This window comes from Streptopelia decaocto, assembly GCF_964273445.1.
Source record: "Streptopelia decaocto genome assembly, chromosome: 4".
In the NCBI taxonomy this organism is placed as follows: domain Eukaryota; kingdom Metazoa; phylum Chordata; class Aves; order Columbiformes; family Columbidae; genus Streptopelia; species Streptopelia decaocto.
This window is the reverse complement of record NC_138658.1, coordinates 24,985,912-25,010,803: the sequence shown is the minus strand read 5'-3', so window position 1 is coordinate 25,010,803 and position 24,892 is coordinate 24,985,912. Positions and strand designations below refer to the sequence as shown.

At 41.2% G+C, this 24,892-nt stretch overlaps 1 protein-coding gene across 3 annotated transcripts in view; it reads left to right on the top strand.

Moving 5' to 3' along the window:
- Positions 1-24,892, top strand: part of ARHGAP24 (Rho GTPase activating protein 24) — a 244,228-nt gene that overhangs the window by 92,892 nt on the left and 126,444 nt on the right. For all 3 annotated transcript variants that reach the window (XM_082050916.1, XM_082050917.1, XM_082050915.1), the window contains exon 3: positions 19,551-19,638. In XM_082050916.1, coding sequence (XP_081907042.1) covers positions 19,551-19,638 — 88 coding nt within the window. The remainder of the gene's footprint in view (positions 1-19,550; positions 19,639-24,892) is intronic.

Here is a 24,892-nt window from a genome sequence, read left to right as displayed (position 1 = left end):
GGAGCATTAATGATGAAAAAAAAAAAGAAAAATGCATTCTTCATTTGAAGAGAGCACTTGACCATATGGAAATTACTCTGTATTTTAGCAAGGTTCTGAGAAACTGAACTAGCAAATTTTCAGTGTCTGTTGAGCTGCCTGCCATGTTGGCTAGCAGACAGCAAAGCTTGAAGTTTCCACGATGGCTTGCATTTGGAGGAGAGCCTTGAATTTGCTGTGTTCCTTTTTCCCAATAAAATACATGTTTCTGAAAATGGTGAAAGTGTTTTAATAGCTTTCAAGTTTGAGGCCTAAGGGCAGGCAATGAATGGAACTTGGTCTCCTTTTCACTCCTCAGTTGCTGTATGGGCAATGGCCTCCTGCAGCATTTCCTGGGGATTTCACTTGTCTTTACTTCCGGCTGTCAACTCCTTCAGCTGGTTGTTAATAAGGCATGAGCCTTATTTATTTAAATATAGGGTTCATTTTGTGGTTAGCTTTTTGTGCTTAAGGTGTTGCTCTTGGATGCTGTTTCTTAGTGAAGCTTCTTTGAGGGTGGTTATTGTGAGTTACACTTGGTTCATAAAGAGTTCACATTTTCTGTTGGATACCTAGCTAAAATATTATAATAGAGTCCTTTATTTTGACTATGTGTTGCAGATTTTAAATAGCAAAGGGGAAATGAGTGGAAAATAGTAGCCATTTCAGACAAAAATGTTTTGTTACAGGTAGCACTAGGAAGTGAACTTTGGATGTTCTCATCTTGGAAAAATTAAACAGCTTTTGAGAAAGATTTTATTAATGTTTGTTTTGCCGGAAAATTAATGGGAGTGGGAATTAAATGAAACAAAATGGGTGGAATAAGGTCTTCAGGAACCTGTAAAGGACTTGAGGTGACATGGAATGGTGGTACATTGCAACCTCTGGCCATCACCTCTTTCCTCATGTCTGTGCAGATGTCCTTATTGGGGATATATGTTGGATGTCAACAGCCATAGGGGAAAACAAAATAGCTGAAGGATTTTGGGTGTTGTGACAGAGATAGCAGAAGACTAAATGAGGAGTAGATGGCCATCTTGCCATGGCAGCAAAGAGGGGGGACCTAAAGAGACACTTTGTGTGGTGTGCTTGGGTAGTGCTGCATGTGAAACAGCCACACGGAACTAGAAGGGCCTAAATCAAATACCAGAGATTGGGGAGATTGTATTTTTGAGGGCAACAGCATGAAGTGAGGCTCTCAATAACAGTGTTTTAGTTTTCTTTTAAATTTTTTACTGTATTTTTGTTTCATGCTTTCAGTGAAGTATTAAGAAACTTTAGCAGGAGCAGAGGCCATATCATCACTACCTAACCTAGCCGAGAAGCATTATATATATTGTTAGGTAGAAGAAATAATACAAATATAGAAGGTGCACTGATGTTGACAAAATAATACGTTTTTTTTTCCCCACACAGTATACAGGCTGTCTTCCACCTTGCTTTCAAACACTCAAAGTAACTTCTTGTCCTTCAGGGGTTAGCAGCCCCCTTACGTGATTTAAGCTTTCATAGGTGTGATGAGAGGCTTGTGACAGTCAGTCTGGGGTGGCCACAGAGGAAGATAGAGTGGATAGTCTCCACAAGGACTCCTTCCTCTAAGTGACAAGCTGGTAACAGTGGTCTGGTTCCTTGTAATCTCAGCTAATCTCTTGATCTTGTCAGGAGGGAGCTCTTGTGCATTAGACTAATCATGATATCAGGTCATCACTTAGAGATGATAAGCAGTTATGTGATAATTGTTTCTGTCTACAGTTTGACCCTTGCATGCTGCTCTGTGTACTGTGGTGGGCTTTTGAATGATCTTTCTCTTTTCCTGTTGAAGGGAATTTCAGCACTGTAGGAGGTCCTTGTCCATTAAAAGGGCCCATCATTATGACTTTTTTTTCTGCTCTTCCTTTTATTTACTTGGATCTGGTACAAGTGCAGCATGGCTCCTGAAGTAACAAAATGAATAGCTCACAAGAGAGCCTCGTTAGTCTTTAAATGAAAATAATTGAGTTCTTTTAGCCTATTAGTGCTTAAGAATAGCCTTCTCTAAGTCCATTACCTCTGGGATAAAAGCCGTATTTGCAGCTGAATAAGCAGCATGTACAACATGACTTGTTGCTAGGGAAAGAGGCTTTCCTAGTTCTTTGCCAAGCGAAGTGGCTTGTGTAGTAGATAAAATCTGAGTGACCTCAAACTGTGTTCTTGAAATCCTCTTTACTCTTCAGTTGGCAGCCTGACTTTGGCTTCCTGGAGCTGCTCTCATTCCCTTTCCAACTCGGACAGTCAGTGATGTGGGAAAAGAAACTTCTACCTATCGACGCTGAATCTGCGAGGGCAACGCTTGCTACTGGTGCTCGTCTCGTCCAAGTGAAATGCCCAGGCCCTGGCAGAATGGTCTGTTAAACTGTCAGCCTCGTCCTTTTCCATCACTGCGGCAAAGGGCCAACTTCTTTACTGTCCAAGTGTGTGGTTAGTCATCAAGAAGTGGCTCTGTGACCAACTGCAGGAGTTGCCAGTGGTGGAGGTGACTGCCAAAACCGCGATATATGTCTTAGGAAGGCAGAATTTAGGTAGCAAGACAAATAATAACAGGCTACAGGGAGTGAAGTAATGTGGAGCACCTTCCTGGCTATTCTAACGTGGGCTTATGTCAGACCTGCAGACCTGGCTCAGTGCTTTCTGGTAAACTGGTGTTTGCTGGAATCCTGAGCTACAGCTGGGAAGTGTGACCATAATTCTGCTTCTGGATTTGTCACCAATGTGGTGGACTAACCCAGGGTCTTGGGTTGTGGTGACATGCTTTTCTTGATTTTAATGGCTGAACCCTGGTTTTGTTGAAGCCATTGATACTGGTTTCCATCAAGAATCATTCCAGGGTTGTTAGAATAGACTGTGGGGTGTAAAAATGTTCTAAGAGAGAAGTTTTGTCAGAGTACATTTAAACAAGGTATGTAACTCTTAATCAGCAATGAGGCATGTCAGAATGCTTTTTTTCTCTTTAACAACTGAAGTTTGTAATAACTGCACAGAACACAGGGCAGTGGAGGACGATCTGAGAGGATGCTGTACTGATTAGCATAAGAAACTTGAATGCTGCAGATCCGTGGCAGTGCCTTTAATCAGACAGGTCCTTCTACCCTGCAGAAATGAGGACCGTTTGATTTTAGAACTCCTTCCTTTTCCTTTAGTGACAGCAAGTTCAAGAGTTGATATTGAGTGGGTGAAAAAGAGTAGTTCTTGATTTTAAAAAGTTTAAATGCCAAAAAGACTTTGTGGTTATTGCTCTGACATCTGCTGTCATATTTGTCACCATCTGTTGGAAAGACATGGCACAGGACAGCATGGACCAGGACAAACTGCAGCTTGCTTGGTGCTGGCATAATGTTAATAATAACAGGTGACCAAAGCCCAGAAATCCTGATGGTGTCTATAATGTGAGGCTGAGTCCTTCTCACCCTTTGGACAGACAGATGCTGTAGTCATCTTAGTTTAATAACAGAAACAAGAATCTGACAAGGCTGCTGATGGTTGTCACTTGTTTGACTGGAACTCATATTTGAAAGGGCTCTTGGCCAGAGATATCTTAAGTTTGGAATATATGTTACAAAACAGCTGTGTATCAGTTAAAATGCTTTTGAAACTCAGTGATGATGACTGTGTACAGAATATCAAACAGAAGTGTTTGCAGGCTTTGGCACTTGCATTAGTTTTTGTATGTGATAAAGCCATTTGTGTTAGAAAATAATTTTCTTTATCTGAAATTCCTCTCAGCACGCAAAGCTTTTTTAAATCTTTACATAAATGGGAACACGGGCCTTTATCTTATTCTTGGGAGGGAGGTCATTAAATTGTAGTACAAATTTGTATTTCAAAATGAAAATCTATCCAGTCCCCTAGAGTGGAGTAATATCTCATCAGCTAATCTTCTCTCTTTTAAGGCAGGGGGAGGGAAGAGCAGGTTTCCTTGGAGGGATTGATACAAGCTCTTGTTATGAGAGGGAAAGGGGGTGCTTTAGAGGTGGGGTTTCTAACTCAGAGCTGTGGAAAATAGCTTTTTGTTCCCTAACACAAACCCTGCTAAAAATAGATACTGTTGCTTCAAATGAACTCGTTGCTGTTTGTGACGATACTGTTTATCATCTTGCAAGTCAAGGGAGATCTCCGGCTGGAGAGCTTTTTTGTTCTGTTTGTGCTAAGTGTATTCCAGGGGGTCCCACTTCTTGACTAGGACTCTCAACAATGGACCGTAGCAGTAGAAAAGATGGTAACTGGTTTCATCCTGTGTAGCTCCAAGCCTCTCTTCAGATATCTTAATGATGCAGGCAGAAAAGGAGTTTGAACCAGAGTCTTCTGATTTAGTGGCTCTCAGTTGGGCTAGTTTTTCATGATATACATACTTAAATGTTTGTCAGGCTAAAGAGCAAGCATGTGTGAATGGCTTCTAGCCAAATGGATGGGACCCGGGTTGTGAGGCCCTGGTGTTCTTCCTCTGCAGTGGGAATGTTTAACCCTTTTGTTCCTAGGGATGTGGTGCACCCAGCCTGCCCTGTCCCACAGGAGGGAACTTTCCTTCGGGTGCTCATTGGGAAAGGTGGGAATTGCTGCTGGCTTTTTTTGTATCCAGGCGTGTACACAAGTAACCAAGTTCCTGAATAAAAATGGGAAATCATAGCAGTATAATCCCTTTTCCTTCGGGTAGATGTTTCCCAGGACAGCTGTTCAGTGAAAAGCCTTGGAATCGCCGAAGTCTTTCTTTGCCTTAAAAGCAGCATTTGTTATCAGCTCCCCCATCCAACATCAAAACATGCCTGTGAGCCTAGGTGTCTCGTCTTGAATTGTCACGAGGCGCGTTCAGAAGTGGCTCACTTGCAAGTGTCTGTTTTGGAAAGGTTACCCGCCTAGGTACATTGAATGAGCTAGCTGGCTTGTTTTCAATATTTCCTTGACAATTGTTGATGAAAAATTATTAGAGTTGGAGTAGGAATCTAATGAAGAGAGCTCCAAACCTATAAATTTGATATGATGATTGTCAAAACTGATGCTAATGTTTTTACAACATCTTTTGATTGATGTAACAGTTAAAACAGCAGCCTTGAACAGGATCCTTTTGTGAACAAGATAATTTATCTCAGCTAATGCATTCACATAAATGTTTGAAAATGAAAGGCGTGATAAATCTGTCTAGAGCCTACACACAGTAGAGCTGCCAAACCTTCCACCTGTTAAAGATTTTAATGAACAGTTCTTTTTTTAGCAGAAGAAATCAAATTAATGCTGCCACTTGGCTTTGCTGAGACTTCCCTTATCTCAGGCACTCTGAGATACCATTTAGCAAATGCTTCAAAGTGGAGCAACTCTGGTGTTTTAATTAGAATTGTAGCAAACTGGCAAAGAAGGCTATTCAGTTTTAAATGTGGCTTTTTTTGCAGCTCAACCATAAAGATAGGATTTTTGTTCAAGCCCACAAGGACAGGGTGTTTTGTCAGGAGCCGAAGGATGCCCAAGCTTATGTTGTGCTATGAGTTTAATGGAAAATTATTTCCTCAGATTTTCTAAATGGAAGATAACGTTTCTCAGAATTAAAAAAAAAAAACAAAAACAAAAACAAAAAACTAGGATGTTTTACTTCCGTGTGCGAGAGAAAGTCTTTGAGTACATTAAGCCTCGTAAGACAGGGCTTAGTGGAGTTTTTTGCAGCAACGCAGGAAGGGTTTACCGAAGTCTCCTCTCTGCAGCCTGTTTTCAGAGGGGAATTAGTAGACGTGGAATATGGCAGACTTGAAACATGTGCATAAGGACAAATGCCATCCTCTGAGAGTCTGCAGAAGACTTACATGCTGGGTTTTACTGCTTGCTTAAGGGCCTGAGATTGGCAAGGGTTTGAAAGGTTACAGCTTGCTAAAATGTGTTTTCCTGTGCTCTGGAGTGAATCATTGCTCTTGTTTTTCATCCAGGAGCATAGCGGATGATCGTTACCTGGTCTCTTGATTCATTTACTGTGGACTGGAAAACATTTCTGACTGAGTGTATGAATACTCAACTTGCGGTTAAGCTATGCCATGACCAGATGGAAGCTCTCTGATGTTGTAGAAGGGATGTAGATGGCAGAAAGGTGCTAGAAAAAGTAGAAGCAGTAGGTAAGGAGGCAGAGCAGTAAGGGAGAAAGCTATTAAGAGATTTGTGAGATATGTAGGCAAAATATTTTTGGAATATACTTAAAGCTTTTTAAAAAATGAAGAGGTGAGCATTAGTTGAGAAGAGGAACTCTTGGAAAGAGGTGGAGCTGTGGGTAGCTGGTGACTACACATATTTAAAGTTGTAAAGGTTTTTGACTGACAGAAGAGAATTGTTCTCTGCTCAGATCAGTGATAGTAGCTAATATAATGGCACTTTGGTGTTTATTTGATGGAACCTGCTTACTTTTCACCTCTCTAACTTAACTTTTCCTTGTGTTTATTTCCTAGGACTCACTTTGCTCAGTGTATGACAATCAGAAGTAGAGCTAACACAGTGAACTTGCTGTTTGTGTGCAATGCCACCAATATGCTACTGCCATTTGTGCAGGTAATGGGCACGATCAATAATAGCCCTTGGTGGCATCACAGGGGTTGTAAAAATCAAACCCTTAAAAAAAAAAAAAAAGAATGAAACCTCATTAATTATCTTCATTATCTATTTTGACTTGAACAGGCTTTGAAGCAGCATTTTCCAATGGCTTAGGTGTAAGATGGGAATTCAGGAGTGTTCCTGTTTTTCTTTTGGCTGAGCTACATTTTGTCTCATGAGACAAAATAATGTGGCAGTTTTCGTGAGCAGCTCTAAATGTGAGACACGCCCTTCCCTTTTCTTGTTGTGTCCTAAGCAATACCTCAGTTACCCATGACCATCCCAGCCTCCAGCTGGAGTCAGGATGCTCAGTAGCTGGTGAGCATGCTGAAAATGGGGTCACTTAGGCTCCAAAGTAAACATTTTTACTTCCAGATTTGGTGCACTAAAAGATCTGACATCTGTGCCCTGTGATATCACTCTGAAGAAAATAAATGTGCAAGAGAAATAAATGCGCATCTAAAAATGCTTCAAACTTCAGGAGCTGTCTCGCTTTCAGAAAAGCAGATCTCAGAGTGCTGGCAGCAGATGACTGCTATGAATTATTTTTTTTCTTGTTAGTTGGAGGTAAGGCCCCTTTTCAACAAGAACTTCAGGCAGGGAACAGTCCGGTGGCCAGAGCACCAGTGTGTTTGCCAGAAAACCTGGAGTTTTGTTTTTGCTTACCTACTGTGTGAACTTTGTCTTGGTTTCTTCTCTCACATAAATTGCAGGTCATCTTCTGTTATTGTAAGGGACACTGCGGTCTTTCCAGCAGACCGTGAAGCCCTTCATGGGCATTTATATTTTGGTAACTTATTAGAATAGCAACATGGAATCTAAACTATTTATATTAATACATAATATGGTGTGGTACAGAGCAGCTGCTACAGTGCAGTTAATAATGTTGGCCTCCAGTCACCCTGAATCCTTTTTTACCCCATACTGTCTGGCACTCTGCAGGATGCACCCCCTGGGGACGTCGGCACAAAACTTGTCACAATGTCTCCTGGAAAAGCATGTGAATGATGGTTTGGTGCTTAAGTGTGAAAACCCACTAGCTGTAACTAGCCCAGGTATACTCAGTTATTCTGGCTTTACCTTTACAGATGATTGCAAGATACCATCAGTGTTACTAGGAGAAATGAGTGAAAGTCCAGATTATGATTGTCTTATTTATTTCTCACAGAAGTAAATGCTATCTTTAAAAACGGCGCTTATTTTTAAAAGACATATTTAATTCAGAAGGTTGTCCCCCCTGCAGTCCCTGGGAAGGCCCAGGAGTGAGTCCTTCTGGGGCCTTTTGGACATGGGAGGAAGGAGCTGTGTAGTTCAGCTTCATCAAGGCTTTGGATATGGCCTCTTATAGTGGCCTTATAACCATACTACTGAGATAAAGGCTGGAAAAATGGACTTCTTTCCATGGTTACTTTTTGAATGTAGCCCCTTCCAGCCTGTGTTAGCTTATGGCTACCTGATTTTCATCATATGCCTTGTGAAGTCCTCCTGGAGTAGCCCTCCTGTCCTGGCTGTCCAAGGAGTTAAATAGAAAAGGGATGTCCAAGGGGGAAACAGTAGGTCAATTAAACTAGTGTGTGACGGTCCTTGAATGGTTTTTGCATTATCCTAGGTTAATTTTGTGATCCAGATCAGTTGAAGGACTTGCTGCAACTTGAAAGAACTCTGAATGCAGGATGCAAGTTGAGGATTGTGAAGAAACTGTGTGTACATAAAAACCCCTTGGCCAAACCTGTGCAAACCAAAGCTGCAGAACTGTGTGTGTGTGTGTGTTCTGCAGAACTGAACTGCTCTGAGGTTTGAGGCTGTTGCGATCCATTAGTACTTAACTTGACACAAACCAGCTCCCATTTAACCCTGCCTTGATTTTGAAATTGTATTAATTCAGGGTTCTCTGGCCTTTTTTCTTTCACAGCTAGTAATTTAAGCATTGTCCTTGAAAAACACATCAAATGATTGTATTCTGAACAGACTAACGTAATTGTAATGGAAAACATTTTTTTGTTTGTGCAGTGAAACCTGCAAGACCTACATATTCTGCAAAGCTCTTCCTTTCTTCCTGGCAAATAGGAATGTGCTAAGGCAAATTCAGTTACAGCACCGTGCAGCAACCTCTGGGTGAAAATGAATTTGATTTATGTTGTCTCTCCAAAATTCCACCTGAAGTTGTAAAAGTATGTTTTAATTCATAGATATATCTATGTAGGTATCTCTTTTGCCCAGGAGTCTAGTTTTTAGAACAATTTGTTGTGTCTTGCCAAAAGCATCAGCTTTCCATGGCAAACTCAGTGTCTTTATAAACCCTGTCAGTGTTTTGTATACTTGCATCCATCAAATATCAAACAGTTCAGCTCCTAAGGCAGATTTTAATCTGCCAAAATTCTCTGCTTAATATTTAGGCTGCCTAATAAAAATATTTACAGAAACTTTTCAACACTTTGCTAATACTTTCAAAAAGAAAGTGTGATTGAGGTGAGTTATAAAGACGAGAAACTAGAGAAGTCCAGCTTTAAATTTGAAGCAGAATAATATGCTGAACTGAAAGTAAAACCTGGAAAAAATACACTGTACATAAGTTGTACTGCTGACGAGTAATTCATAATCGCTGAATCAGAGTTCGCCGGTTGTGTTAATTGTTCAGATAGTGCAGAAGACACGACCCTAGTCTCCCTGAGGTAGGATCACTGCAAATTAATGTCATCCCTTAGACAAGGACCAACAATTTGTCTTGCACTAGATGCCAGAAAGCTAAATGAGATACTTAATTTGTGTCAACGTGGTATTTGTAGTCCAGTAGCACTTATAAGCCATGCTCATAAAACATTTAATACACAGACAAAATATAAACAATGTATAGATGTTAAAACAACAAGCAGTATATGCATTTAAAAAAAACTTGGCAAAGATAACATTTCCCATGAAACTCTAATATTCTTCCATGTGAAACTACATTTGTTTTTCTTTAATGAAAAACTGCAGGATGATGACTTACATAGGACAGGCAAACTCCACTGGAATACCCTTGCTAGCCAAAAGCCAACAAGCAAATTCTTACAGGAAAAGAAGAAACAAGTGGAATCTTATTCCTTTTTTTGTGTCTTTGCCACCTTTCTTATGGTGTAAAAGTTGCATTTTATGTGTAATTTCTGGGGAATCTGCTGCAACTTCAACCTTTACTACATACTGACCTGTAAATGAAATGTTTGCAGGTGGGATGCTTGGCCATATATAGCTTTCCTGGAAAAAAGCTGTGTGTGTTTGGGTTGGAAAGGATTTTACTTCTTAAATTCAACATGAAAGTCATAAAACAAACAAAAAACACATTGGTGAACAAACTGATTTGAATAATCTGTTTTCTCAAGGCAAGAGCAGTTTTATGTTAATAATTCCTGATAAATACTTGTCTTTATCTGTATTTGAAGCACTTCAGGAGCTGAAGACTTCAGCCTCTCAAGCTCTGCAGCTCTTTACTATTTCTTCTCCTGTTCACATTGGACCTAGAGAACCAAAGTAGTTTTTATGTATTTAAAAATAATTTCTCTCATTTGAGAGTAGTATAAGTTGTCACAAGCTAAGCCAAAAAGAAACACTGAAGAAAAGAGCGGGATGGGAGGGAGGGATAGCGATCCTAGATGAGAAACTTTGACAGCAGTAAATTCTATCTCGTGGGCAGAAGCCGTCTGACCTCCCTTGGGATTTACCTGATGGAGGTTTTGGTTCCTACTGTTTTTTTCTGTGTTAGTGTAACTGTATTTCAGGGATAGTGAAAGGAGGTTTCTGGCAGTGGTGGTGTGGCTGCCGGGCTCCTGATGGCAGGTGGAGCAGGGTCCCCTGTCGACCTGCTTGGGACACCCAAGTAAGCTCCCTCCCCTGCAGAGGTGCCTCTGGCAGGATTTCCTTGGATGCAGAAATGGTGAAATCTTAATTATTGATTTCGTTTGCTTATTATTTGTATGGCATGATTTTTTTTTCTTTTAATCCTTGTTTATGATCTTCAGAAAATTAAGCCACTGCACTGAAGCACATAGTTATTTTGTAGCATATTGCTTCAGCTCCCATTGGCCTGTCAACCAGCTTTGAGAGAGAGGTTGTGGGTTTTACTGCTCTGATTGCTTCTGTGCGTTATCTCCACCTTCTATACCTTGGGACTGCACCTACCTTCTAATGCAGGGACCCAGACTGGGCCCAGTGTTCAGGCTGAGGCTGTTCCAGTTTGGAGACGAACAGTCAAGTTATTTGTTGCTCCATCATCTGTGCTCCAGGGTTACATTTGTTCCTTTAAGTGTTGTGATATCAGTCACTTACATTCATCTGTTAACTGTTGCAGTGGGTCAGGTCTTGATGACGAGCTCTGAAAGCAATCACTAATTATCCAACTGTATTTTTTCCAATATGGCTGTAATGTTGTTAGTGTTTCTAGAGACTGTTAAACTGTTTTTCTCCTCAATTAGTCCTCCCGCAATGTGAAAGCATAATTCAGAATGAGACCCAGCAGAGCACTCGATTATCATTAGCAGTTCTGGTAACTGAGTGTTTTCTTTCCACCATGGACTAGACCCTGGTCTTTCCTGTCAACTGTGGAAATTAAGCCAAATAGTGTAATTCTGTCCACTTGTCCCTTGGAGGCAGGGTAACTATCTGCAGTGACACTGGTTGCCCACCTCTTCAAAATTTAAAAAGAAGCTGGGATGGAATAGCAAATTCAATTTTAAGGCCTTTTTTCCCCCCTCTGAATCTTTTATTGAAAAATGTTTAGTTCAGTATTTCATGATTGACTTGATTTAACGTGCTCAATCATGTATGTTACATTCTCTCACAGTGCTGTTTCTGTCAAGGCTGTCTCTGGAGAGCTCTGTATGTAAATGAGAGACTATACTTGAAATTTTCTCCTGTCAAATATTGTCCTTTTGAGGAATAATTGTGTTTGTTTGGCCTAGATATTCTCAGGACTAGAAGTAAGTAAATTCCTTTGCAAAAGAGATCTGTAAAGCAAGACCTTCTGTGTTTTGATGCTTTGTGCTTTATTGGCTTTTTTTCCTTTGGAAAATAGTTTTATCTAATAATAAGCTGAATCTCTGACCAGAGCTACTGGAAGTAAGATTTGCCATAGCTGCCTTTTTCTTCCAAAGTAATTCAGTAATGCCTGCTCCTATTTTTGACTATTGATCAAAATATAATTATCATTATGAAGCAGAATTTTATCAAAACCTACACGTGTGCATCTACTAATGAGCTTAGCTTGTACTCATGAATCCTTAATGCAGTATCTGACTTCATTTGTACATCACCTTTTTCTTTGCCTTCAGGAAATCTCAGGGAGTCCTTTCTGTAGGTGACACAGCGATTGCAGAGCAGGTTCCGCAGGAATGCACCTTGTATGTTAAAGCTCCCACAACACTCCTGACTGCTGGACCCTGTGACCTGTCCTGTTGACTGGGCTCAATCCCTTCACACCTCTCTCCCAATTCACAGTCCTGATGACTTGTGGTAGTGCCTGTGTGGTGCACACCATGTCTTGGGTACCTCCCTCAAGAGTTACTGATGACTTGTCTCGCCCCTGAACTATCTGCCCAGCTCCTTGTAGCCCTGTGTGACAATCTTGGGAAAGAAAAGCAAACTCGTGGCAGGAGGAGCAGTGTTTCTCACAGAAGCTGGTGAGCTGGTGACACATAATTGAATAAGCTCATACATTAGCGAGACACCAGGGGAGGGTGGGTAAACCAGAGGTGTTAAAGCTTTTCTAGATACCACAGAAAATCTGCTTTAGGAAAGCTGTTTCGTACTAATCCAAGTTCTGTCTGAAACTCTTGAAAATAGCAGGCAGAATTTAGAGGTGGGAAGAGAGCATGTAAAGTTTCACTTTCATCAGGAAGGTAGAGGCTGGTGCTGGGCAAGAGATTTAGAAAAAGCTTTTAAACATTTCAGGCATTGTCTCGGATGTGGTCAGGAAATGGTCACTCTTCTGTCTTGCCCTTACTAAAGAAATGAAAACTGTAGGCATGCAGTATGCCTGTATCTAGCCTTTGGTTTTAGGCAAACTTAATTTTCTGTGGTGTTGCAGCTGAGCTTGGTATGAGCTTGCTTTCTTTGGTAGAACAAAAAAGGAGTTTTTTCTTGTGGCTGCTCAAGCCAAGATTGCTTCATTCTTGAGGAAGGAAGTTTCTCTCAAGCAGAAAGAGGCACTCAACCACTTAGTAAAATGTGTGGCAGGAGAGGAAGATGGAAAAATCTTTAAAGCTACTGTAATCACATCCTAGTAAAATTGCAAGCTCTATGTCAGAATAAATATTTTGATGCTCATTGCCCAGTAAACAGTCTATGTGATATTCATCACCATGAGATGAATTTACTTCTTGTTTAGAAAACTAAGCTAATGAGGTAAGTTTGAACCTTTCCTTAGGTAAAGGAAAAGACTCCTTTACACTTCTGTTAGCAGAATTTCTGGGAACTAAACGATAATCCTCCTTCTTCAACAGAAACAGACTGGAGTAGTGTGTTAACATAGTGGGAGGACTAAATGTCAAATGCAATGCATTTCTGCCAGAAAAATGTATGCTGTGTATTGACTGAATTTTACTCAGCCCAACCCTGTTTCTTTTGCAATTTCTTTGTCCTCCTCTGTCTTAATTCCTGGGATGTTGCATACCCTCCAGAACCTGAATAGCCCTCTGGATGCATCAAGTATGACAGTGCTGCTTGTTGTCTCCCTGTGAATACTGCAGAACTGTAAATGGCTGCAATAACTGCAAGACGAAGAATTCATCGTTTCCTGGGGTTATGGTACTATTTCCAGAGCTTTGATGCTTAAGTGCTATAAAAATCCAGCCTTATAATAAAAGTTAAATCTTACTCTCTTATAGAGAGAATCATATGTTTTCTTCATTCTCTTACAGTAATTATACCTTGTATTAACTTTTAAAATTGTTGTCCCACTATTGTCATGTGTGCTAGAAAACCCAACATTACTTGCATATAACAGTGGCAAGTCGGTAAGATTTGTATTTAGTAAAACTGGTTTTCATTATGTAGTGTTTACCAATGAGATTTAAAACGCTTAATGTCTACATGGGGGATAAGGGCTGTCTGGACAAAAATACTAGCTGCTTGTGGTTTTTGTTGTGGTGGGCTTTTTTTGTTTGTTTGTGGGTGGGGTTTTGTTTGTTTTCCAGACTAGGGCTTTAAGGTTGTTTTATAATGCTAGGGGCAGCCAGGCAGTTCTCTGCCTCTGCCACAGCACTGATTGGGGTTTGCAGCCAGCTGGTGAAGTCTCCCAGGTCCCTCTTTGACATACAGACATCTCTGCATGGGTAATTAAATGAAAGGGCTGGCTTTCAGAGCTGCTGTGCCCTTTTGCAGCAAGGAATTTCCAATTCTTGGAAATACGTTGTAATGGTGGAAATCAAGTCAGACTTCTAAGAGGTTACTGTAGTCAAAACTAGGCTTTTAGTGGGGACGGTACAGGTTTTGTTACTGAGCTCAGTATAAGTGGAGTTCTGCCTTTGCTATAAATTTTCCCACTCACCTCATGTGTTGGTTCCTGATAGCGCAAAGGGTTCTCTTAGACTTGAGGTAATCCATTTTTGTGATGGTTTGAAGGCAAAAAAACCCAGTAGCTATGTGAGGAATGAGGGTTTATAGTTAACTGGTATCAGCTTATGCATTTACTTTAACCTTCTTTGCCATGCATTACCTGTTTGTAAATGCACAATACGTATGTGCATGTGTGTCTTTACATGTATAAATATACATATGTATATATACATGTGCATACATACCAGGTGTATTTTTAAGTCTGGGTTTATGAACAGGCATTACTGTGAAATACAGTGGATGGCTTTCAGGCTGCTGCCTTGTGAACACTAGTGATGTTGAGATTATTGTCCAATAAATACAGTATTTTTCAGTGTCAGGTGCCATCCAAGTTGAAGCGCACAGTTGTTCTTATGTGTGACACTCAGGATTTTCTGGAAACAGCAATGCCGACAAACAACACAACAGTGCTGCGTTGTACACAGCTTTGAGTCGTGTGACAGACACACGTAGCCAAAGATCCTTTCTGCCTCTTAATCCTGCCTGTTGCCTGTCTGCTTCCCAGCTGATAGCCCTTCCTGCCTCCATGAAAGCTGATGTTTTTTCTTTACCCCTTGCTTGCTCTCTTGGAAAACCTTTCCCAACCAACCTGTGGAGATGTTTAGTCTGGCACCACCTAGGGAGAGAGCGAGCTTGGCACCTGATTGTGGGCTGCAGACCTTCTTAGCTGGTCTGACGGACACAGTCCAGCTGGAGTAGCAGCCTTCTTGCACAGAGGCATGAGGAGCTGGGCTGTGTTCGTTCAGGAGCTGCACTCTGGCAGTCATAAAACCCTGGAAACCTTTGCCAAACCAAGGCAGCCGCTTCTGTGCCATTGTGGTTAACCAACCTCAGGCAACAGACAAAAAGTGAGAAACTACGTGAAGATTGTCTGAGTTAACCGAAATAATGTAAAGGTGCCAGAAAAAAATTCCTGGGAAGAGTTTCCTGTGAAATAGCAAAAAGAGATACATAAACGTAACACTTGGACTGAAAGCAGAAGTAGGATTCGATGATTTTTGATCTGTTATGAAAGTTGGAAGGGCAGGAGGAGCAGTTGATAGGAATGCTGATGGAGTCAGCTTCACAAGTAGCATTTTTAAGGGGTGTCAGGACAAATTAGAGCATGCAAATAGAGCAGTTAAGCTTTGTAAAACTGCATTAGAATAAATACTGAAGACATTATTTTGGCAAGAAAGCAGTTAATTTCCACATGTCTACATGCTTTCTGAGCATTTTTTAAATGCATCCAGAGGTACCAAAAAAAGTTGTATTTGTTCATAGTTGCCGGTCTGCATCCTAAAGGCATCAGAATTCCTTGTACCATAAGCTTTCCTGGGGAGAATGTGGTATCTCTTGAACACTGGTGATAACTCTGCTTCAGGAAATAAAGCTCAGACAGGGCTGGGGAATCCATACCTAGGGAAGGAGTAGTGGAGGAAAAAAAATAAGGGAGAAGGCGGCAGAGGGTTGCTTTGCTGTTACAGAGTGTTACACAGAGTGTGCAAAACAGAGGCATGCTGCCTGTCAGCTGGTTGTCTTGAAGCCCTTGTGTGGTGAATGTCCTGTTTCCTTTTCCACGCTTCCTTATGTCTTCTGTCTGCTCAATGGTGGTCAAAGTGTTGCAGAGATCCAGGGTGGGATAAAACATCTCTTGACTATGGCTATAATACTATGACTCTAATCCAAAGCCGATTTATCACATTCTTGCTGCGCTGCAGTGTTTCATCAGGTACTTTAACCGAGTAGTAATTTTTATTTAGTTAAAAGCTTTGTATATTCAGATTTTTAACAAAAATGTTGTGCTGCTATTGAGGTGATCTTTGGTTTGAAGCAACAGCGTGGTGTAGGAATATACCATGTGAGTGAGCAGCTCCTTTGAAAGTGTGCTGGGTACTTGGGGAAAAGGCCAGTTGGGCAACCCAGACTTCTCCTGCATCCTGTGAGTCACCCTCGGTGCTCACCTAGAGAAGCACAACTGTCCTGGTAAGGACAGACGTGCTGGAAATTGAAAAAAAGACCCAGTTTTACTGCAGCAGGAGCTCGGCAAAATGCTGCTGACCTGATGGAGGGACAGCCCATGCAGAGAACAGCAATGTGAGTGAGAGATTTAGGTTGGGGCCATATTTTTCTCCCACTCCCCTTTTTTTTGTTTTACTTACTAGAAACTGTATGTCTTGTTCCCCTGTTGGCACCATGTTTCCTTCTTTATTTTTGGGAGCAGAACATAAACCTGATGAAATCTGTAGTCTTAGTCTGAGGTGTTTGTTTTTTTTTTTTTTTTTTTTTTTAAACAGTTTAGAATGATTTGTAGAGTTTGATACAACGCAATGTGAAGTGTTCTAATTATGGAACATTTACATGCACTGATACCCAAGTCAAAAACACGTATTTCCTCTGGAAATCACCTTTATCTTTTATGTGCAAATTACTGTCTTGTTAGGTATCTAAGACTATATAGTTCCTTTTCTCTTCTTTCCCCTTGGAATTAGAGGCTCAGTGGGAAAAACAGAGCTTTTTAAAATGCTGCAACTCGCTGGTAGTCTCTGAATTATCCCAGCTGGAAGGATGGGCCAGGTCTCACACCTTAAGGGCCCAGAAGGACAACTGAGCAAGGGGACAGTGGCACGGGGACTGCAGCTGTGCCATGTGAGGGGACACAGGGATTTCCTTAGGGTGGGGAGGTGTTCCCTGGTTGTCCCTGTGTTCCTGTGAAACACCCTGCCAGCTGCTGTGAAAAGGAGCACAGGGACATCCCAGGTCGCCTGGGTGCAATTCTCTAGGTGGGTGCAATTCTCTAGGTGGCTGCAGCACTTGCTGAAGGGGAAGTGCTGCTGAATGGTGAATGCCCAGCTGGGTGTGAAAGCAGACAGAATGGGAAGTGAAAGAGCTGCTATCAGTCTCTTAGGCTTTTCCTGCTAGTCTGGGCTATCCAGGTGCATGTTGCACAAACAAGGCTATTTTCTCATTAAAAAAAGAATCACACATACATATTTTTAAGTATTTTATGTGTACTCATGTTTCCAATAATACTTCTGAAAGTAGACAGTAAAATAAAATCAGCATTTGTGGACATGTTTTCTTTTTAAACCACAGCAATATTCTGTATGGTTTTCATATCTGGGTTCCCTTCATATTAACTTGGCTGGCCTGTGTGGTTTTAGGCTTCATATTTGAGTAGATGAAATAGATTTAATCTATGAAATGAAGGTGCTAATGTTATAAATACTGTGACAATTTTGTTCTTATGTTCTCAGAAACACATCATTAAGACAACTATCTCTAAGGTGAATAATAAAAGGATTTTACATCAAAGAATCAGTAAGCATCACATTGTAATGAGACTGCAGTGTATGCACTGCTAATGAGTTGACAGCAAAGTTGAATGCAGTTTTCATTTACTGTCTCTTAAATTGATTTTAGTTTACAGTGCTGTAGGCTAGGTTTCCTTAATGTTATATTTTTGTCTAATTGAATAGCAAGACATATAATCAGCTTCAATACACTGCATGCATTCACTGATACAAGCTCCTGAGCCAGTTAAATTTATTCCAAAGTGAAAACTCTAAGACTTTGCTCTGTTTATCCTGTGTGCTGGGTGAAGCTTTTTTTAGGTATTCCTTATATTTGCTGTTTTGTGAACTATCTTTTCCCCCTTTTTTTTGGTAATTGTGTTCTTGCCTAATAACTATCAACAATTGCTGCTTGTAGCAGGAACAAAGGAAAATAACTTCTGGTAAGGCTGTTAGACCAGGGCACTTAATGCATGTGCAGTGAGCAGGAAAGCTGCCCACAACTGCTAATGCCCCCTAGCAGAATCTGTTCTGTTTCATCTGTTTTCAGTAGAAGGTATCATAGTGTTTCATGGAGGTGATTTTGTCTGATCTGATAAAACACCTGTGCACGTTGTCTTTGGCTTCCTGGGGCACGCTGTACCCGCAGGCAGACAACAATACACAGACAAGTCAGTGTAGAGCTCAGTCTTCACCTCAGCTGGTACAAATACTGGTTTTGTGAAACATCTGTTACTTGTTTCTTCAGATGACTTTTTCCTGTTGGTTTCTAAGGTCATCTTTGTGAAAATACTACAGCATTCTGCATGTCTTCCCATCCCAATGATTGTAAATACTTCTTGTAGTGAAGGTTAAAGGCTGTAGAGATAAATGCTGGATTATCAGAATTGACATTTTTCCTGCAAAGGGATATCTTTATTACTGTTTAGATTAGGGGTCTGGCAAATATTTAGAAGCAGAGTTTGGTGAAACTGATGTGGAAAAGGGTGCTTACGTGGCTTAAGCAGCCAGATAAGTTATATAGATTGTTTACTGTGGCGAGAGGGGGACTGTTATGCATTAATTCGGGAATATTGGTAAGTAGGCATTAACTCCCATTAACAGTGACAGAGACCTTGTACCTAACATAATTCCTGGGATGCTTCTCTAAAAACTTGCCCCTGGATAGCCATTCCAAAATAATAAAGGGCTGTCTGCTAACAAAGGAGGAAACAGGAGGAGCTGTAATACTTGAAAATGGAAAAGAGCTCCTGGAGGAAAGGGGTGGTTTAGCCATCCCATGTGGCAGCAGGGCAAAGAGGGAGAAAAAATAAGTAGCTATGTCTTCACTCCACTGCAGCCTCAGAAATGTATTGAGTGTTGCAGTGCCAGATCAGGCATTGTTTTCGGTAACCAGTGTTAACAAATACGCACAGCTAAAATTCCCCATCTGCCTTCTTCAGGTAGTGAAGTTGCAATAAAGGTGTTCAGTGCCTGTCATAGAGGTTACCTGACATCTGGCTGCCTGGGGCAAGTGCAGCTTTGACCAGGGCTCGCTGTGCCCGCTGTGGCTTTGCAGCGTGCCGGGGAGTGCTGTGGGATGTTTCCTCTGTCCTGCTGCTCGGGGAAAGGGCACAGAGCAGGAATGGGGTGCGTGCCCTGCAGATTGAGGCTACTCTGCTGTCCATGTATCCTTTGGCTTTAGCTAAGTAGTCTAGGTGGTAAGTTCATCTGCCTTACGCATGCGACTTCATAGCTTTTTACTGACAGGTTCAAACTGACCCTTTTAGTCTTCAATTTCTCCTGCAGCACAGCAGAATTAGTACGTGTACATTAGTACAAAAATCTGCATGGTATCAAAAACCTGACAGATGAAAAAAAGCTAAAGCCATTACTGAATACCTTGGTTAATGAAGGGGATCTATGATGTTGGCTTTTGGGATAATCTTTCCTCAGTCTTGCTTTGGAAGTCAGCTGCCCAGGCACAACACTACAAATTGATTTATGCTTCAGTCCAAAAAGGAGAAGGGTTAGTCTTTCGAAAGCACGTTAGCAGTTTTGATTCTATGTTGTGTTTTTTTTTTTTTTTTTTTTCTTTAGGGTACCATCTTTCTGCCTGGCAACAGAGTAATTGAGCATCCCTGCAATGAAGAAAGTCCAGGAAAGTTCCTTTTTGAAGTCGTTCCAGGTAGGATATCCTACTCCACAAAATGAGTCTTTGCAGCTTTGTTCTCAGTGACAAATGGACACGTCTGTTCTACCAGAGCAGAAGCTGACGGTGATAAATGATTCAATTTAAGAAAAAAAAAAAAATCAGTTAATTTGTTAATACTTTGATTCATAATTGTTTGTTTGCGTCCAGGCAGTGTGGGAAAATGATGCTTTACATTGACAAATAAAAAATGTCCTTGTTCCACAGCAAGGGGCCACACCACTGAGTGGCATAGTGACAGTGCAAGTGTATTTGATAATTATTTTGGATTATATTGGATGTTATGGAGTAGCGTGACTGGTGGTAATAAAGTAATCTATAATTTAGCATCAACAGCTTATCAGTATAGCACATGGACTTGTTGGTATCACGACCATAAGAATTCTCCCTGGTTGCTGTGGGTGGTTAAACAGCTTGTAACAACAGCAAGTGTTGCTGCTTTGAAAACCTAAACTTGTTTTCAGTGGTGTTTTTTTTGTTTTAGTTTTTTTTGTTGTTGGTGTGGTGTTGGTGTGGTGTTGGTGTGGTGTTGGTGTGGTGTTGGTGTGGTGTTGGTGTGGTGTTGGTGTGGTGTTGGTGTGGTGTTGGTGTGGTGTTGGTGTGGTGTTGGTGTGGTGTTGGTGTGGTGTTGGTGTGGTGTTGGTGTGGTGTTGGTGTGGTGTTGGTGTGTTGTTTTCCTGGGGTAGATTTGTCTAAAGAACATGACATTGTCAACTGAGTGGTACTCCTGACTGTGTTGCCTCAGTCATTTGCTAGACTTGTCAGCATCCAGTTAGCCACTAGGTTTATTGAATATATTCTGTTAATCCCCATATTACCTTTCAATTTACTTTTGCATTATGGCCGTTTAAAAGGGTAAATGTAAGATAATGTTTATTGAAACTATCTCCATGTTCTTGCTCTTAAACCATAATCAGTCTCAAGGCAAAAATGTAGGAGTCTTGAGTGATGCACAGAGATTTTGATATGCTGTAGAAGTGTAAGAAATATGAAGGAGACCACAAAGCGAAGGAGGCCAGTCACTCAGCAGGTAAGGATGAACACAGCAAAGTGGAATTTGCAGACACAGCTCAGCACAGGGAGGCTTTATTTTTCCTTTTATACATAGCATGGAATTTGATTGAAAGCTATGTGCAATAAGAGGTTAGTACGCAAAGAAAGCAAGCATGTTATCTGTTTGTGAGGTTCACTTAACATTCACCTCAGCTTGAATCAGCCACAGTTTAAAAAGTTTCTTACTGAGGTCTGTATCTTTCATCTGTTCAAAATTGGAAGAAACCCATTATTAACATTGCAAGCCTGGGGTTTACTAAAATCTTGTTTCAACTGAAGATTAATGGAGTTTTAAATTAGAAAAAAATGCTTGTTTTTTTTTTTAAATTTTCCTTTTCCACACCAGAGCACACAGATTACTTTCTGACCTAAAATTTCTAGGCAAAGCTGGTATTTATTCTGGATGTTGTAGATGGGAAAGAGAGAAGCCAGCTCCTGCAGTTGTAGCTGTTATTGCAGCAGGGTCTGTGTGCTGTGGAGTGGATGTGCTGAGCAGACAGGAGTAGACTGGCACTGATTTTGGTGATGATGCTTCCTCTCCTGATAAACATGACCCTGGAAGAAGCATCTTTAGTTCCTGCCGCAGGTTAAACTGTGGTCTGTGTGAATTTGGAGTGGAGTGGAGAATAATTATCTATGGCCTGAGATGTGTGTGGTGCAGGCAGGAAAACCTCCCTGTGCAGCCGTGCAGGCAGCTCTGTGGCACCATGGATCCCTGCCTGGGGGGAACCTGCCACCACTGAGCTGCAGAAAGATTCCTCAGATACAGCTTGTGATTCTCCATAACAGGAAGGAATCTGGCTGATAACAGGGTGGTAGAAAATGGTAATGGAATAAGGCTCAAACAGTGAAATGTTTGTTTTGAAGACAGGTCCTTTTGTCCATGTTGAAGCACCTTCCTCAGAGATCACTCATTTTCTATGTATGATGCTGTCCCACAGGCCACTGGTACCTGTGGGAGCTGTACAGCACATTTGGATGTCAGACTGTACCTGATATGCTGCCAAGTTTCAATGTTTATACCACAGTACCTGGCTGTTGCCTAAACTGTAGAGAGATTCCAGCAAATGCCATGTCTCACCTGGTTTTTAAGTTAGCTGTATGCTGTTAAGTCATAACCACCATCTGTTTTGTTTCTGCTCCCATAATGCCATCTACTCTAGGTGACCCTGCTTTAGTAGGTGGGTTGAACTAGATGATCTCCAGAGGTCCCTTCCAACCCTAACCACTCTGTGATTCTGTGATAATTTGGCTGTTTATTGCTGGTTTTCAAGGTGTCAGCTCCCCTCGCTTGATTTCCTTCCAGCCTGAGCCTTTCTGTGCCCAACCTCAGCATCCTTCTTGCCCAAGTTAAACCTGGGGCCGCATAGCTGACAATGGGAGTACTGGCTGCTGCACTGATGGGCAATGCTCTCACGATTTTCTCAAAGTATTTCTTTCTATGCAGTCAAGTCAAAAAGTAATTTGCAGGGACTTCCTACTAGAGCAATTTTCCTGATGAGATACTATGCTAAGAATTCATAACAAAAGTTTTTGGGAGATCAGATGGGACATTTCATGCTGTGGCACTGGTCTCTGGGGGATCAAACTAAAATTGAGACTCAGACTGATTGTGGAGGCATCGCAGTCCCTGTAGAAGTATGGTCAGCTGTGTTTTAAGCAAAGATGAAGTGAGCTTTGGCATCGTTGTGTTACTGCTGCTTTTCAAGGCGAGTATTGTCAGCCTTCTGTAATAGAGCTGATGGTCACCTGTTTCCCCTTAGTGACCCAATATAAAACTCAGTTTTATAGGCTGACAGCTACAAAACTGAGCTCATTGGTTGTAATAGAGAAAAATATCTTGTAGCCAAATTCTGTTTCGCCTTTGTTAGCTTTCACGTGAGAAAAGAGCTACAGAGGAACAGAATCTGTTTGCAGGGTTTTTTGTTTTTTTTAAAATTTTGTCAGCCTAAGTGAACATTGTGTTAAATGTATGGTGGTGAAGCTCACGCTGCTTTTGGCATTTTGCTTTCTCCATAGTAAAAATCGAAGTAATTTCAGCTATGGTCCCAAAGGCAATGGTGACAAGTTCTCTTTTTGTCTGTCACGTCTGTGGGCGGCCTGGAAACTTGTGTGTGTGTTTGTTTATTGGTAATACATGCAAATTATTTTGGGAATGTATGTGGGAGTTGGTTTGTACTATGAAACTAATTCTCTGTGCACACTCATCTCTGAAGATGAATGAAAGAAATGTGTGTGGAGACAAGCATCTTGCAGTTTTCAAACTGTAATTAAAATACAGATGCATTTAATTTGCATTTTCAAAACATTCTGTTCATTCCTTAAGTCATTACATTGTTTAGTAATTTTTTTTTCCCCTTCTATGCTGATGAAGTTACTTTACAGGAATAAAACTGGCTCCTGTATAGCACGAGGCCCACACTGCACTTCTCTGCCAGAGTTTCCTATACCAGAGTCAGGGTGACCACGAGGCGAATAGTGACATTTCTGGTTATTAACAGCCTCTCTTGCACCTGGAGGAATGTTTCGTATCACTTTTGGTGATAGTTCCTGAATAGCAATTAAATAGTGAATGACTGGATGGGACTAAAATGATAAGTGGCTTTTTTTTTTTTTTTTTTTTTTTTTTTTTTTTTTTTTTTTAAATTTGACAGGGGGGAAGAGGTATTTTGTAAGAACCCAAGTCCATCCTGACTCATAAATCATAAGAAACCAGAAGAGACTTTAAATAAATAACTTTTTAAGGGGAAGTTTGCACACATAGGGAAGCTGTGTGATTTGGTTTATCCAAATGATTCTGCTTTATTTGCTGGTTGTTATTAGTTGTGTTTAGAACTTAAAGCCTCATTCTGTGTATTTGCTTCCTTCAAAAGGAGACTTGAGGGTTTTAACTCTATTATGCAGCTGTAGTGGGGGAAGGCATTTGTGTTTGCACAGAAGTGAACCAAGTGACCTGGTGAACTAGATGCTGCCTGTTGGTGGGTGCGTGCAGAGTGTCACTGTGACTTCCATAAAGACATGTGAAAGCACCAGTGTTTGCATGTGCAGTGGTTCGCAGGTGAGGGACTCGATTACTTAGTGGGTCGGAGTTGCTGCACCCCATTTGTTCCAGGAGGAGTTGAATGCAGAGAAGTTGGAACCTGAGTCTCATCCATTGTTTTTCACGCAGGGCTTGAGCCTGAGCATCTCTTTTAGAGTTCCTTGGACTTTGCAAGGATTGATGCCTGAAGGCATTTTGAGCAAGGGCAGTATGGAAAGCCTTGCTATAAGAGCCTGTGGCTTTCCTGAGGATGTTGAGATGCTTGCAGGAGCCCCCAGGATTTGAATCCTGGTCTCCTTGTGCACTTGGGAAGAGCACCACCTTCTCAAAATAATCTGAGACTGGGTAACTGCCAAGTAGAGACGATGGCTATTTAATAGGCAGAGGAATGTGCTTTATGATGGGGCTGTGGTCCTGGAAGTGAAACTGCTCATTCTGCTACATCCCAGTTGCTGTTATCTAAGATCCTTGTGCTGTGCCTAATGTCCTGCTCTGTGAATGTGATAGATCATTTTGTAGCTTGGCCTCAAGTTTAAGAAGCCAGATCACCACTTCATTGGTATTTCACTATTTGAATGTTATCATACCATGTCTTTTTTTGTCCCTGACCTGTATTGTGTTCACATTTCACAAAGAAACAGCACTGAAGACGAGCGTACTTGTAGGGCCATGTTTGCTAGCGTGCGATCTGTTTGCCTGCCGTATTCTAAGGCATGAATTTCCCTACAGATACAAATACCCCAGTGATATCTCTGAGTTGTTCAGTGCAGGAGTGTTAATATTTTATTAGAACTGTTTAAACTGAAACATAAAATTCCAAATGTTGGGTTTGTATATTCCTTGTGGAATGTTTTGCTTTTAAACTTGACATACTTGTGCTGTATCATTCATCATTGCCGAGTTATCATAATCCAGCATTTGTGTCTATGCGAATGAATTGGTACTTCGGCATTACTGAGTTACCGAAGTCTGTTCACCCTTCAAAACTATTCTCAGTACAGCCCCAGTTAGGTGTCTCCAGTTCAAAGCATGGTATCATTATAAGGGGTTATTCAGGCTGTTAGGAAATAGCTGTAATATTTAAGAGAAGTTATTTGTAGTCTTTGCTGTGGCTTTTTTGTGCACTTGTGTGTCTGC